Source organism: Lissotriton helveticus, chromosome 5_1 (genome assembly GCF_964261635.1).
Source record: "Lissotriton helveticus chromosome 5_1, aLisHel1.1, whole genome shotgun sequence".
NCBI classification, from domain to species: Eukaryota; Metazoa; Chordata; class Amphibia; order Caudata; family Salamandridae; genus Lissotriton; species Lissotriton helveticus.
The window spans coordinates 1,637,264,253-1,637,278,382 of NC_136065.1; the positions used below are offsets into that span (position 1 = coordinate 1,637,264,253).

Sequence of the window (14,130 nt, forward strand, 5' to 3'; positions counted from 1 at the left end):
AGCAATGCCAATAGCTCAAACTTTAATAATGCGAGGCCTTTTGCATTGCAAATGCTTGTTATTTGTTGTATGTGCATGCTGAGCGCGGCCCCCGCTTCAGGGACAATGCCCTCTGTTTGTTAATTTATAAAAAAAATTTTTTACTTTAATTTGTAGCGTGGCGCCTGCTTCAGGGTCACCGCGCCCTTTCCTTTTTTACAAGGCCATAGGTTAATAACTCACAATTGCGACACCTATAACATTGTAAATGCTTGTATTAACGTGGTCATTTCTGAGGTTTGCAGTTGTTTAAAGGACAATTTCAGCCTACTGTTTGGGGAATAGTTAGTTTCATCTAAATATTAATCTCATAAACGAGAAGGATAAAGCTGGCCATTGGCCCTCATTATCTGGGCGCAGGCGTTCCTGGTGAATGCGCTCAGCTGTAATGGTTCAAGACAATTAATCCTAATATCCAACCATCCTGGTGTAATTGCTCTTCTTGGAAAGCCATTTTTTTATTTTTTTCAAGACCGAATGGGAGCGCCTATGTGTCAGATCTTGGCAGTGTGCTAAAGTTAGTCTGTCTCGTCTTCCGCCTCGCGCACTCTGCGTCGACCACTGTAAGCACAAAGAGGCGACGGACAGTTACTCAGGGTAGGGGTACAGCTATATCAGAGGCCTTTGAGGAACGACGCACAGGCCTAGCTCAGAAAAGGTGCCCACAGAGGCAGTGTGAGGATGAAATGTGGTATGTGTACAGGGATGCCTTTAACTGGTTAATGGTAAGTCTTCTGGGGCATTGTAAACACAAAGCCCCTCAGGGCAACGTGTGGTGCACATCCGAGGCCTTTATTGCGCTTACTAAAAAGTGCCTCAGGGCAAGGTGAGGCGCACATTCAAGGCCTATATAGCGCTTACTATCAAAGTGCCTCAGGGCAACGTGTGTGACACACATCTGTGGCCTATAGAACGCTTACTTCCATAGTGCTTCAGGGCAATGTGTGGCACACATCTGAGGCCTAAATAGCACTTACTTCCATGAGGTATTCACGCACTGGGTGGCTTGCCATCAGCACGCCCCTTGCTGGGCAGGTGAGGTGTTCACAGACCGGGTGGCCTGTGGTTTTTAATTCGGTAAGGTTCCGGTACACTCAGCGTATAGTGGGGTCTTCTTTCCCTGGTTGTTTTGACGAGTTTAGCTCTGTGCTGTAATCTCTTTAGGCTTAAACTCTGGCTAGAGTCTCTTGATTTCTGGGAAATTTTCAGAGCTCAGCAGCATTGTCTCGCCACTCACCCTATAAAAAGGGCCCTGGATGTTATCCTTTTCTGTTTTTTTCTAGAATGTTCCCATTATCTGTGCCGAGTTCCTACAGCCCCCGCTCCCAATCCTATTCCCAGCCCGGTCTGCAAATTTCCCTGTCTGTGCACAAGTGTAGGTCTCTGTACTATCAAGATACCTCAAGCCCTATGACTCCTACGTTCGGTTCTAGCTGTTGAGGCATGAGCACTTTGCATTCTGGGACTTGTAATGTGTCTTTTCGCACTGAACTGTAGGCCTACATTTCCAGTATGACCTCTGCGACAGCGCTCTTTGAGGGGCCCTTTAGGTTGCTAAACTCATAAACTTTAGGTGGCTAAACAAAGAGCCCCCAGCTCTGCACTGCAGGGGCTGCAGAGATGGCACTCGATCAGGTAAGAAGCAGAAGTGGGAGGAAGCGTGGGAAGGCGGACATGGCGGCAGGAGTACCACAAGGGGGTGGGGGAGCAAAATGACAAAAGTAAGAAGAGCAAAAGGACACAAATAGCAAAAGAGCAAAATATGAGACGAACATTAAAAAGCAGGAGCAGTAAAAAGGGGGAAAGAGCAAAAAGCAAAAGGCCACAATAGTAAAGGAGCGAGAAGTGAGAAAAAAGGGCCAAAGAGTGAGAGCAGCAAAAAAGGGTGGAAAAGAGCAAAAAGAGTGAAGTCAGAAGAGCGAAAGGTACCAGCAGCAGAAGGGTGAGAGACAAGGAGTGAGAGATACGCCAAAAAGGGTTCGAAAAGAACAAAAATAACAAGGAGAAAATAGGAAACAAGCAAAAGTGTGATGAGTGAAAGGGGCAAGAAGGAGAGAAAGAACGGCAGGAGAGAGAGGAAAGCAGCATCATAGGCATGGAGCGGGGGTCTCGACTCGAGAGCCTAGGCTGGTCAGTTGACCAGTCGCAGGTAGGTGGGAGCTGGGCCTGGGGATCCCAATGGTGATTTGATATCTAGCCCGTACTTCCACCAATGTGTAAAATTAATTTGTGGATGGCTAGGAACTACCTTAAACTCAATGCAGACAAAAAGGAGGTCAGCTTGGCTAATATTTGCCTTCAGATGAGGGTAATCTCCCAGTTCTGGTGTAAAGCAAAAAGTCTGGGAGAGGAGACGGCCACTGAGCTCTCCCGCACTGAACAATATTCTAATGGGAATCATGATGTGCTTACCATCTTAAGTTGGGTCTGCGTCGTTTTTCAGTATGAATCGGGAAATCTGGAAGTTACTTCCAAATAATCTTCTGTCAATGTCTTCCCAAGGTAACTTCAGGCATTCCCTCAAGACCAACCAATTTCTTAAAGCTTTTAGCAAATGTTTTCAGAGCATCAGTCTACTTTGGGCAAATAATGCCAAAAAATCTTATGGTGTATGTGCACTTTATAAAACTCATTAACATAACATTAATAAATTATGGAAGAGCACTGTAAGGACTCACACCACCATTCGCCGGTTGGATTAACTATTACAGTTTGCAGACTATGGTTCATTTCACCACTCACCTTCTCTGAATGAGGTAGTCTTCCAGGATATCAAGGCACCGTACCATCTGAGAAAAAATTAGCACCTTATGCCCACCAGCCTTTAGCTTTGGTAGTAGCTTATCAATAAGCACCAGTTTCCCCGATGAGCGCACCATGGCCTGAAGGTGGAAGTCATGTGGTATGGAGTGGCAGGAGTCTCTAAACTCTGCCAGGATCTTCTCTTCTGCACCTAGAGGAGGCAGAGGTAAAGAGGCAAATTACAAATCAAATCCCCAAATCAGTACAGTAAAAATAGTGCAATGATCAACTGTGAATAGCTAGTGCCAGATGTATGTATACCGCAGTACTTTATTGGCCTAGCAAAGACATTTGATGGTGTACATGGTCTTCAGCGACAAAAAAATATATAATTACGGTTCTAACCAAATGCAAGTCATGGGACTGCCAGGACATTTTGTACAACAATCACATATTCTCCTACACAGACAAACATTCTTTGAAAAACCTCTGCCAAAGCTCTCTTGCAGGAGTGTCTGGTGATTGTTGAACAGTGATAGCTACCAAGTCCCCTAGCAGTTCAAGGAAATTAAGTGAAGAACATTCGGATTGTTTAGTTTGCTATGGACTGATGCAGCATGTGCTCATATTTCATGGTTTGATTTGCATGGCACAGGTATAGCTTTGGAACACCCATAGGCTCAGCACTGAGAATCAAAAACAAATAGTGTTAGGAGAGCTGTGGTTGTTTTTGCTCAGAATTAATCGGTTAAGGCTCCATAGCGCGGAGCTCGATGGTTGGCAGATATGGCTACACTGGTTACAGGTGGGATCCCCCATAGACTAATGGCAAACATGCACCCATTGCTGTGAGAGATTCCCATAACAATGGTGAGGTTGGGGTGCTTATACCATATTACCTATTCTCATGACTGACACTATATGCGATGCCTGACTGCAGCTTGGTGGTGTGTGTACAGCAATGCAAGTATACATGCAGACTAGTGCTGAAACGAACTTGGTTACCAGAAACTGATGGCTGCAGCACTTGCAGAATTTAAACAACACTCAAGGTCACAGGTTCCGTGTGATTGGCCTAGCTAATAGATTACTGGTTGGATGGATGTAATGGGATGACAATATAAAGGCCTCATACCAGTGATGAGGTATGGGTGGTTGCAGCATTTACGCAGCTCCATCATGGTATTAAGCAGGTTGGGTGTGTTGGCGTGGTTGGCACCCTTAGACAGGAAAGAGAAGTTCTTCTCCAGGATAGCCCGATAGTACTTTTTCTGCATGTTGGTAAGTTCCACTTCGATGATGGTTTCCTGCTTGGGTGCCAGGTTCTTCTCCACATCCTCTTTCAGCCGGCGCAACATCATAGGCTTCAAAATGGCCTGCAGCTTCTGTACCTGTTCACCAGATCAGGAGTGTAGAAAGAGAGAAAAGTGACTTTTAATCCTAATTCAAAGTGAGCATCTATATAGCTTTCATTAATGCTGAATACCTATACTTTGTGTGGAATCTTTTTTTATAATACATTTTATGACTTGGCCCCAACCGTTCATCAACAGACTCCAGCTCCGCAAGCAGGGATCGTAGTCTGCAAAGTAGGCAACAGTAATGTTGGGTCTACCAAACAGGACACAAACAATTGGCTCATTGTGTGCTGGAAGAAATTCTGTCTTTTTTTCAACAAACTAAAATTGAAACTCAAAAACAAATTGACACCTTTTTTGGTGAATTGCATGGCTTTCAGACGCTTGTAGTAGTTCAAACTATACATACAGACTTATTAGAGCTATTTGGAGCTATGGCTTGAGACAATTTCCTTTTTCCATATTTTAAACATTTTATAGAATTGTTAACAATTTTACTAGCACAACTATTTGTTTTACTATAGTTGTTTGTGTACCAGTGCCTAGTCAGCCTAGTAGTACGTTTAGAATTTGAATTACGTCGTCCAGTCAGTCCAGTGGGTGTTATATTCCATATAGGTACCCTACCATAGGCTCAGGTAACATAACCCTTCACCTATATTCTCCCCTACATTACATACATAATGGCTCTCAGGGACTGACCTTTTACCTAGATACGACAATGCACACAGAACGCAGGATATTCCCTGGTAAAAGCCTCATACATTATGCATGAGGATTCTTGGAAGCACAGCAGGACTACCATCTCCTGCAAAATATCTATGTACAAAGTTCATTCCTGACGTCATCCTAAGTCCGAGAATGTAATACAGCAAGGTGGAAACCCCAGGGAGACCTGTAGGTATATATACATCACATCTTGCTCAGAGGGAAAGAGGAGACCAGGACTTCCCGGCCGAGACACTGACCACAGACGCTGAGGTTCCTGCATGCAGATACTCCAGCTCGCAGTGGTCTAAACATCGCTTGCGGGGTGTCCAACCCGCGACCAAGATGGGGTCCCACAGTCTCTCAATCCAGGTAATGGGTTGACTTTATCCTAGAGGGATTCATGGCTTAACACCAACACACATGCTAGGTACACTTAGGTATATCTAGTTAGAGAGGCATTGTAGGAGTACGCACTCTTATGATCATGTATTTTATATACTTGTATGGATTCATGATTATTGCAAGATGGTAGAACTCCATCATCCTTTTACTTTCATAGTGCTGCTAATCATTTATATCAGATACGGTCTATGGTTGTTGAGGCTCATATTGTACACAAGAATAACGACTGTTCAATAAAAGCTTATTGAAAAACATCCAGACCGTTTATTCTGTGTATCTCTCTGAGACTAAGTGAGGACGAGTGACTGAGTGAAAAGTAGTACACTGTTTCCACAGTCCTGAAGCATCAGGGTTGTCATGTTCGAAGGTTGCCAAGAACTATTCTCTCCTTGGTTATAGGAGTTTATAGTGGCAGTGTGAGCTAGCTGTTACAGAAGGCCAACATATTCGATGGGAGTGATTAGAATCAGTCCAACACCAGTTCTACAGCATTTGTTGTCCGAACGCGCAGATCCTGTATAATTTTTTATAGGAACTGTCAAATGTTCAGAAACGGTAGAAGGAAAAGGTTACTTATCCAGTAAGTATCCGTTCTTGGCATGTAAAGCTGTAGATTCATATGCTTTGCATATTCCAGCCATCTAGTGTTGGGTACGGATGTTTGCAAGTTGTTTTTGTTCTGAGAAGTCTTTCCAGTCACGAGGTAAGGCGACTCCTTCTTTTGGTGATAGTGCGCATGGTAAGTGTAGAATAAAGATGTCCAGATGTATGTATACGAGTAAGAAACTGCAACAGACATAGGTACCCGGGGAGGCGGGTGGGCGCATGTGAATCTACAGCTCTACATGCCAAGAACAGATGCTTACTGGGTAAGTAACATTTTCCGTTCGAGGAATGTGAGCTGTAGATCACATGCTTTGCATAGACTATACAGCAGTATTCTCCTAAAGCGGTGGCTAACCTGTAGCTGTTGCAGTTGACTGAAAGAGTATTCCAAGTCCTGCCTGGCCTAAATTAGCTTGCTGCCTCGCTACACAATAGTGCTTGGTGAATGTGTGCAGCTTAGACCAGCTATGGGAATGTTTCCTAACAAAGCCATAGTATCCCCTATTTGGCGATCTGAATGCGCTCTAGGGGGTATTGGTAAAGTTCTTTATGCTTTAGCATAAGATGTCGGAATACATTTGACAATCCAGCTAGCAATACCGGATTTAGATATAGGATGGTCTTTGTGTGGTGGAGAAAAAGCAACAGAGTTGTTTTGAGAAATGGTTTTATTCTTTCTATGTAATATAGCAAAGCTCTTCTAACATCTAAGGTGTGTAGAGCTCGTTCTGCCACTGAGTCTGGTGGAGGAAAAAAACACAGGCAACTCAATAGATTGACTGATTTGAGAGACAGATACTACTTTAGGTAGAAATTTAGGGTTCGTACAAAAAAACACTTTATTTTTGTGGAATTGGAAAAAAAGGTTCTTCTATGATTTGTGCCTGTGGCTTCACTCTCCTCAGTGAAGTAACTGCAACAATGAAAGCGACTTTCCATGAAATAAATTGAAGTTGACATTTATGCATTAGTTCAAAAGTTGGACCCATTAATCGTGTAAGGACCATGTTAAGATTCCCCACTGGGGCAGGTGGAAGCCTTGGTGGTATTACCCTTTTTAATCCTTCCATACATGCTTTGATAACTGGTACTCTAAACAGAGGCAAATGTGGTCTATTTTGTAGGTACACACCTATTACAGCAAGATGTAAGCGGATGGATGTGTACGCTAATCCTGACTGCTGCAAGTGTGTGGGAAAGTGCCATCTTTCTGGCCTTGCTATGCCCCCACTTTTTTTCTGAACTGCTGATGTGCTTTGACTGAGTGTGCCTTCGGTCCCTGCCAATCAGGTACCCAGGGCCTGTGTTCCTTCCCTAAAAACTATGCTGAAACAAAATACCCAATTGGCATCTTTGGCCCCCTGTCAGCCCCTAGTAAATGGTACCCTAGGTACCCAGGGCATGGTGACCAGAGAAGACCCATGAGGGCTGCGGCACTGATTGTGCCACCCTCAGGGGCCTTGTACCCTGGCACCCACACACTGCCTTTGCAGGCTGAGTGCCTAAGTACAGAACTAAAACAAGAGTCGACATGGCACACATCCCTGTGTGCCATTCCCACAGAACCCACTGCCCTGGCATACCTCAGTTACCCCTCTAGCTGAGTGCCCTATGTCAGAGGTGAGGGCACAGCTGCATGAGCCCTCAGTACCCAGGGACATTCATGTGCACTGTAAGTGCAGTGATGCCATTTAAGAGTATACGGTGCTGGAAGGTTGTCATTACGACCTCCACAACACCATAATGGCTACTCTGAAGACTGACAAGTTTGGTATCAAACTTCTCAGCACATTAAACCTGCACTAATGCCAGTATGGGATTTAATGTAACATGCACGAGAGGGCATCTCAGAGATGTCCTCCAATACCCGAACATACAATCCACGTCTGGGCGGAGTGGCTGCAGAGGCGGCCACACAGCAGACATGTTGCTGGACCCCTGGGTGGAGAGTCCCCTCCCCTCCCTCCCCCCCTCAGGTGGAGGAGGCGAGGTGAAGCACGACCCCGGGCTCCGGCCATCTTGTAGATGGGGAGTCCTGCCCAATCCCAGCTAGGCCCCTGCCGCCCCCTACCACAGGAGAGGAGCAGGCTAGGGGGTGTGCTCACCCCAGGACAGGGACCCATTGGACCCTGCCCTTGCCCTACCTGTAACGCCCCTAAATTTAGTATTTAGGGGCTCCCTGAACCTTCCTTCCTCAGATCCCGATACCAAAAAGAAGAAAGAAGATCAAGAAGAAGACCCGCCGCGCAGATGCTAACAACAGGACACCAACAACTGACTTGGCCCCAGCCCTACCGGCTTGTTCATCCTGGAACCTGCTCCTGCCTAAATCCGGCGACCTCTGCGGACAGCAACCTTGGGACACCCAGAGGACCTGCCTGCCTTGACCCTCTCAAAGATTGGGACTCCCTACAGCAGAGGCTCTGCTTAAACAACTCGCCTGGTGCCAGCCAGGAAGCTCCAGCCCACTCTGCACCAGCCGAGCCCGGGCCAAACCGAACCAAGACCACGAGGATGTCCCCCCCGGCGACTAGGACCCGAAGTCCAGTGCCCCAAGACCTTCCTCAAAGAACCAGCCGACGCCTGCAGACTCAGAACCAGGGGCCACCCCAACCGCGACCAGCCGAGGGTAAGCTTTTCCGACACCCAAAGACACCCCTGCGCCCGGCATCCTCCAGCCCTGTGCCTCCCCTTTGGGGTACCTACCTGTGCTCCAAGATCCCAACTTACCTCTCGAAGTGCTGGTCGCCCCTGGAGAGTCTCCGTCCCCGAGCTTGCAGCCCTTTTCCCTTTTTCAAGATCCTCGTTGGATAATATTGAGCACCGACGGCTCAAAAGCACCCTGCACCCAGCCGCCCGAGTTCCGTTGGCTGTGACCCCTCTGTCCTAATCTACTTCCCCCTTGCACTGAGGAAGTGACCAGGAGCCCAGCTCCCACAACCGCGTGGCCTGCTAGCCAGCCGCTATCAACCAAAGGCCCCCTTTCCCTCATTGGGTCTACCTACCTCTGCACCCGGCCGCCCCTGGGCCGCTGAGGGTGGACCAACTGTACCTACCTGACCCTAGGAGACCCCTGAATCTATGCCCAGAACCATGACTTCAGTACTGGGCTGCAAGGTACAGTACTGGCTTCTCCCCTGATCACAGGTGAGGAATTTGGAATTTGGTTTATTTTATATGAATATTTTCAGTTTTCAAAACTTCGCACTTAGGAAATTTTCGAGTCAAAATTGGTCAATGTTATTTTAACGGGGAGGTCAGGCAGGGGGAAGACAGGCGGGTGGAAGAGCCCTCCCCCTCTTGCGAATTGTGGGTCGCTGACTCTGCCTCCCCTCCTTCCCTCCTGAGCGACTGGACTTCGTATCCCTTGACAACCACGACGGAAGAAGAATGCGATAAAGGTGCCTTTAACTGGGCCTTTGCCGAGGAGGAAGCCGCGCCCCCACATGACGTCAGGACCACCGGATTGGTGAAAATACAGGAAGACCAGGAGCCGGCGTGTGACGATACCCCGGAGGAGTTTGGTGAAGGAGCGTGGCGGACAGGAGAGGAAGACGGAGACGCAAGCAGAGTGCGGAAGAACGAGAGAAACGAGAAGGAAGCAGAGCCAGGAGGCCAACGACCCTGCGGAGCACCGTGCCACACTCCTGAGGGAGGAGTGTGGCTGAAACAGGTACGGGAGTGATTCGCAGGCTGGGTAGGGAGGCGAGGAGACTCTCCTCCTTAGCGCTGCGAACGACTTACTAACGCCCTGTGTATATATCTGTAAATACCCCTGTAAATAGACCCAACCGTTCCCACTCTTACGGCATTCCCCATACACCCTCCCCTCACTATTGTCCTCCCACACAGCCCCCATATTGTATATAGCACTTAGCAGCGGTGACCCTTGCACTCCACGGTTCCCATTGGGTGACTCAGTAGAGACCTTGAGCCCTGATGGCGTCTCCTCTGTTTGTTTATTTTACATACCTGACCGGTAGGGAGCCAAGCCAGAGCCTAGACGAAAAGAAGGCTCAAAGGGAAGACAAGAAACAAACAATATAGAAAACCCTGGGAGAGAAACCACTACCACGGAATCTGCCGACTTTGCCCGTGAGAGACTAACATCACGCCAAAGAAAGACTTTGTCCAAAATAAAACCTTACCTAACCAGAAAAAGTCTCAGGTCCATTCATACACCACGTCACAACTGGTGTCAGAAGTGGGATCTTCCACTTCCATCCCACAACCCCAGATGGATCAGATAATCCAACATTTGATAAAGGGACAGGAAAAACTCGAGTGGGCTATAGAACGCCAAATGACTACCGCAGAAGCGGATCGTAAGATGTTCAAAAACACTATCACCGCACAAATCGAGGGGCTACAAAAAGTCGTCCAGGACCCGGGTGCAGCTCCACCGATAGAGAGAAGGACCCCCCATATCGCATCCCGCTGGGATATCTTTACAAAAGTATGTGATGGTAGAAGACACAGACACATTTTTGACCAATTTCGAGAGGGCAGCCCGTGCTTGTGGGTGGCCCGAAGACAAATGCCCGTTTTTGTTGGCCCCGTTGTTGTCTGGAGAGGATTAGGCAGCCTACCAAGTCGCTAACAGCGCAGGTAGTGCCCCTTATATGGAGATGAAAGAAATTATCCTCGACCACTTTGGCTAGATTCCGAAACTTATAGAGTGCGGTTCATAAAAGAAAAAGGAATCACGGGGGAGAATCCAAAGACCGTTGCTACGACTGAAGATGGCCGCTAATAAGTGGCTTAGGCCAGAAACCCAAAGCAAGGAGGAGATCATGACAAGCATTTACCTGGAACAATTCATGGAGGCTCTTCCTTACGGGACTCAGCGAGGGTTAAAGCAGCACTCCGGGCTCACTGCTGCCCAAGCCATAGAAATGGGCGCTAACTATTCAAGGGCCCAACCTCGGTCCTTTCCTTGGGACACCGATAAAACAGCCAAACCGTACCCTACCCTTAAACAGGAAAAGAAAATCAAGGGCGCCCAGAGCCCCTAAAAACCAAACTATTCCCTATGGACCCCCCTCCTATGAGAGGCCCACAATGCTTCAAATGCGGCGAGTGGGGCCACATTGCCCGGCTATGCCCAAGAAGAAAAAACACTGAAGAGCCTATGGAAGTGGGGTATATCCCCATGGCGGTGATGTATACAGCTGAAATGGGACCCTCCTATGTAGGTGTGCAGGTTAACAACAAGGGTATCAGGGCTCTATTAGATTCAGGTTGCAGGCAATCGGTCATTCAAAAAAAGTTTAGTATTGACTTCTCAAATACTCCCTAACACCCTAGTACACAAGGTGCGTACACGGAGACGTGAAACCCTACCCTTTGGAAAAGATCACAATACAACCCCTAGGTAGAACCCCTTGTTCTGTGAAGGTGGGAGTGGTAGAGTCCCTGCCTGAAGATCTAATCCTAGGGGTGGATAATCCTGACTTTATGTCACTATTAAGGTCAGAAACAGGGGATGGGAAAGGAGTCAATAACTGTCCACGAACCGCCTTGTTAACAGCAGAACCGTGGTTATCGGATCGAAATTTTAAATTTGCTCAATCCAATGATGCTACAATGTTCAATGCTTGGGAATCAGCTCATGTGTCTCAAACCTCCCCTTCCTACACCTACCCTCGATTCTCAATCAAGAACGACTTACTGTATAGGGAAGCCCAATGAACCCCTCCAACTGGTGGTACCGAAAATCTTCAGAGAGCAGATCCTCTTTCATGCACATACTCACTTGACGGCCGGACATTCAGGGGCAGAGAAGACGACACAAAACAAAAAAAACACATCTACTGGCCAGGTATATATAAAGAGGCGGAGGAGTATTGTAAGCAATGCGAGATCTGCCATAAAAGGAACCTGTGTAGATCCCCTGTCGTTCCCCTACAACCCCTGCCCATAATAGGGAATCCATTCGAAAGGGTCGGCATGGACCTGATTGGCCCTCTTCAGTGTACGTCCAAAGGTCATACTTATGCTCTCGTCACAGTGGACTACAACACCCGCTTCCCCGAGGCCATTGCCCTGTGCGCCCCTACAACCAAGAACGTGGCTGAGAAACTATTGGAACTATTCTCAAGAGTAGGGCTCCCCAGGGAAATACTGACGGACCAGGGGACACCCTTCGTGTCCCGCATGATGAAAGAGGTATGCAAGATGTTAGACCTGCATCATATACGCACTTCGGCATACCACCCTCAAACTCATGGCCTAGTTGAACGATATAACCACTCCCTTAAGGCCACCTTGAAAAAGATACTGTCGTAGAAAACAAAGATTGGGACCGGTTGTTACCCATGGCCTTGTACGTACTCAGAGCACAGGTACAGAATAGCCTTGGCTGTTCAACAGTTGAAATGTTATACGGCCCTCAACCCCGATCACTGCTGGAAATAACGAAAGAAGCTTGGGAGCAGGAAGGAGTAGCAGAACTAAGAACCCTGTTAGAATACACCCCACAATTGAGATCGAAGTTGGGTAAATTAAGAGATCTCGCCTACTCCAATCTAGAAAAATACCAACAAAGACAAAAGCATCATTACAATAAGGGGAAAAGGTGGAGGAAGCTAGAGAAAGGAGACTGGGACTTAGTGCTTCTTTCCTCAGCAACAAAAAAATTCCAAAGCGAGTGGTTAGGCCCCTATCCCGTTACTGAGACCTTGGGCAAGACAACCTATAGGATTCAGATGTCGCCTTCTCGGCAACAATGTTTTCATATAAACATGCTAAAAAAATGGATAGGGCCTTTACCTAAGTCAACTCACTTTGGCCTACCCTCAACGGCTGACAATTCGACCTTAGAGCAGCTGCCGATAAACAAAGATTACCAGAAGAAAGAAGAAGGGAACTATTAGAGTCCCTACAGCCCTTTGCCAGAATGTTTTCGGACACCCCCGGAAAAACCCATAGGCTAGAACATAAGATTGAGACCGAACCAGGGAAAAGTGTGAAACAGAAAGCGTATCTAATACCAGCTGCTAGAAGACCAGACATCAAACGTGAGATACAGGAGATGCTCAAATTAGGGGTTATCCGACCATCAAGGAGCAACTGGTCCTCCCCTATAGTGATGGTTCCAAAACCGGACGGAACGACCAGGTTTTGTATGGACTTCCGGGCCTTAAACGCCATATCATCTTTTGATGCCTACCCCATACCACGGGTGGACAAGTTATTTGAAAGAATAGGGGAAGGCCGCTATATAAGCAGGTTAGACCTGACCAAGGGCTATTGGCAGGTCCCTCTTAGAGAGGAGGACAAGCGAAAAACCGCCTTCGCCACAGAAGATGGCCTGTTTGAGTTCAATGTCCTAACCTTTGGCCTCCATGGGGCCCCAGCGACCTTTCAGAGACTGATGAATGACATTGTCTCCATATACCGCATATTGTTCAGTATACCTGGACGACATCGTCATTTTTAGTACTCCTGGAGCTAACACTTAGAGCATATAAGAGCAATCCTGACGGCCCTGCAGGCTGCAGGGTTACACATCAACGCCAAAAAGTCCCGGGCCGCTTACCGCAAAGTAAAGTACCTGGGTTTTATGTTAGGCGAAGGAGTCATAGATCCCCAAGAGGAAAAAATCAAAGTCATACTGAATACCCCCTTTCCATCCACCAAACGAGAGTGGAGAGCTTTTTTAGGCCTAATAGGCTACTATAGGAGGTTCCTAGATAATTTCGCAGAGTCAGCCAGTCCCCTGACAGACCTTCTAAAAAAGAATGTGAAAACCACACAAATCTTCCACCCACCCGAAAGTGCGAAGCAGGCCTTTTAACACCTAAAACACTCTATAACAACCAGTCCAGTGTTAATCCCTCCCAACTTTAACGGAACTTTCACGCTGGCCACAGACGCCTCCAACACAGGTATAGGAGCTGTTTTGTCTCAAGAAGGGGACGATGGGACGGAACATCCCATTTTGTTCATTAGCAGAAAGCTACACCATAGGGAGTGTAAATATCCCACGGTAGAGAGGGAATGCTTAGCCATTCGTTGGGCCATGGATAAGTTAAAATACTACCTCAGTATTTTTGGGACATCGGCCCCATGGTTCACTCCTCAGCTAAAAAAAGCTAGACAAGATCTCAAAAAAGCTGAAAGAGCATGGAGGCGATCTTATGATCACTCTGAGAGGCAGAATTTTAAGGCATTGACTAGAGCCTACCATAAATCAATTTGGGCGGGAAAGAAAGCTTACTTGGAATTTAGAATTAATGAGGCGGAGCATTCCTGTAAAGAACTCTTTAGG

General features: G+C 47.2%; 1 protein-coding gene across 1 annotated transcript in view; it reads right to left on the reverse strand.

Moving 5' to 3' along the window:
• The window catches only part of LOC144755671 (chromodomain-helicase-DNA-binding protein 8-like), a 1,307,007-nt gene that overhangs the window by 919,494 nt on the left and 373,383 nt on the right, over positions 1 to 14,130 (reverse strand). The window contains 2 exon segments of the mRNA XM_078644841.1: positions 2,782 to 2,992; positions 3,917 to 4,172. Coding sequence (XP_078500967.1) covers positions 2,782 to 2,992; positions 3,917 to 4,172 — 467 coding nt within the window.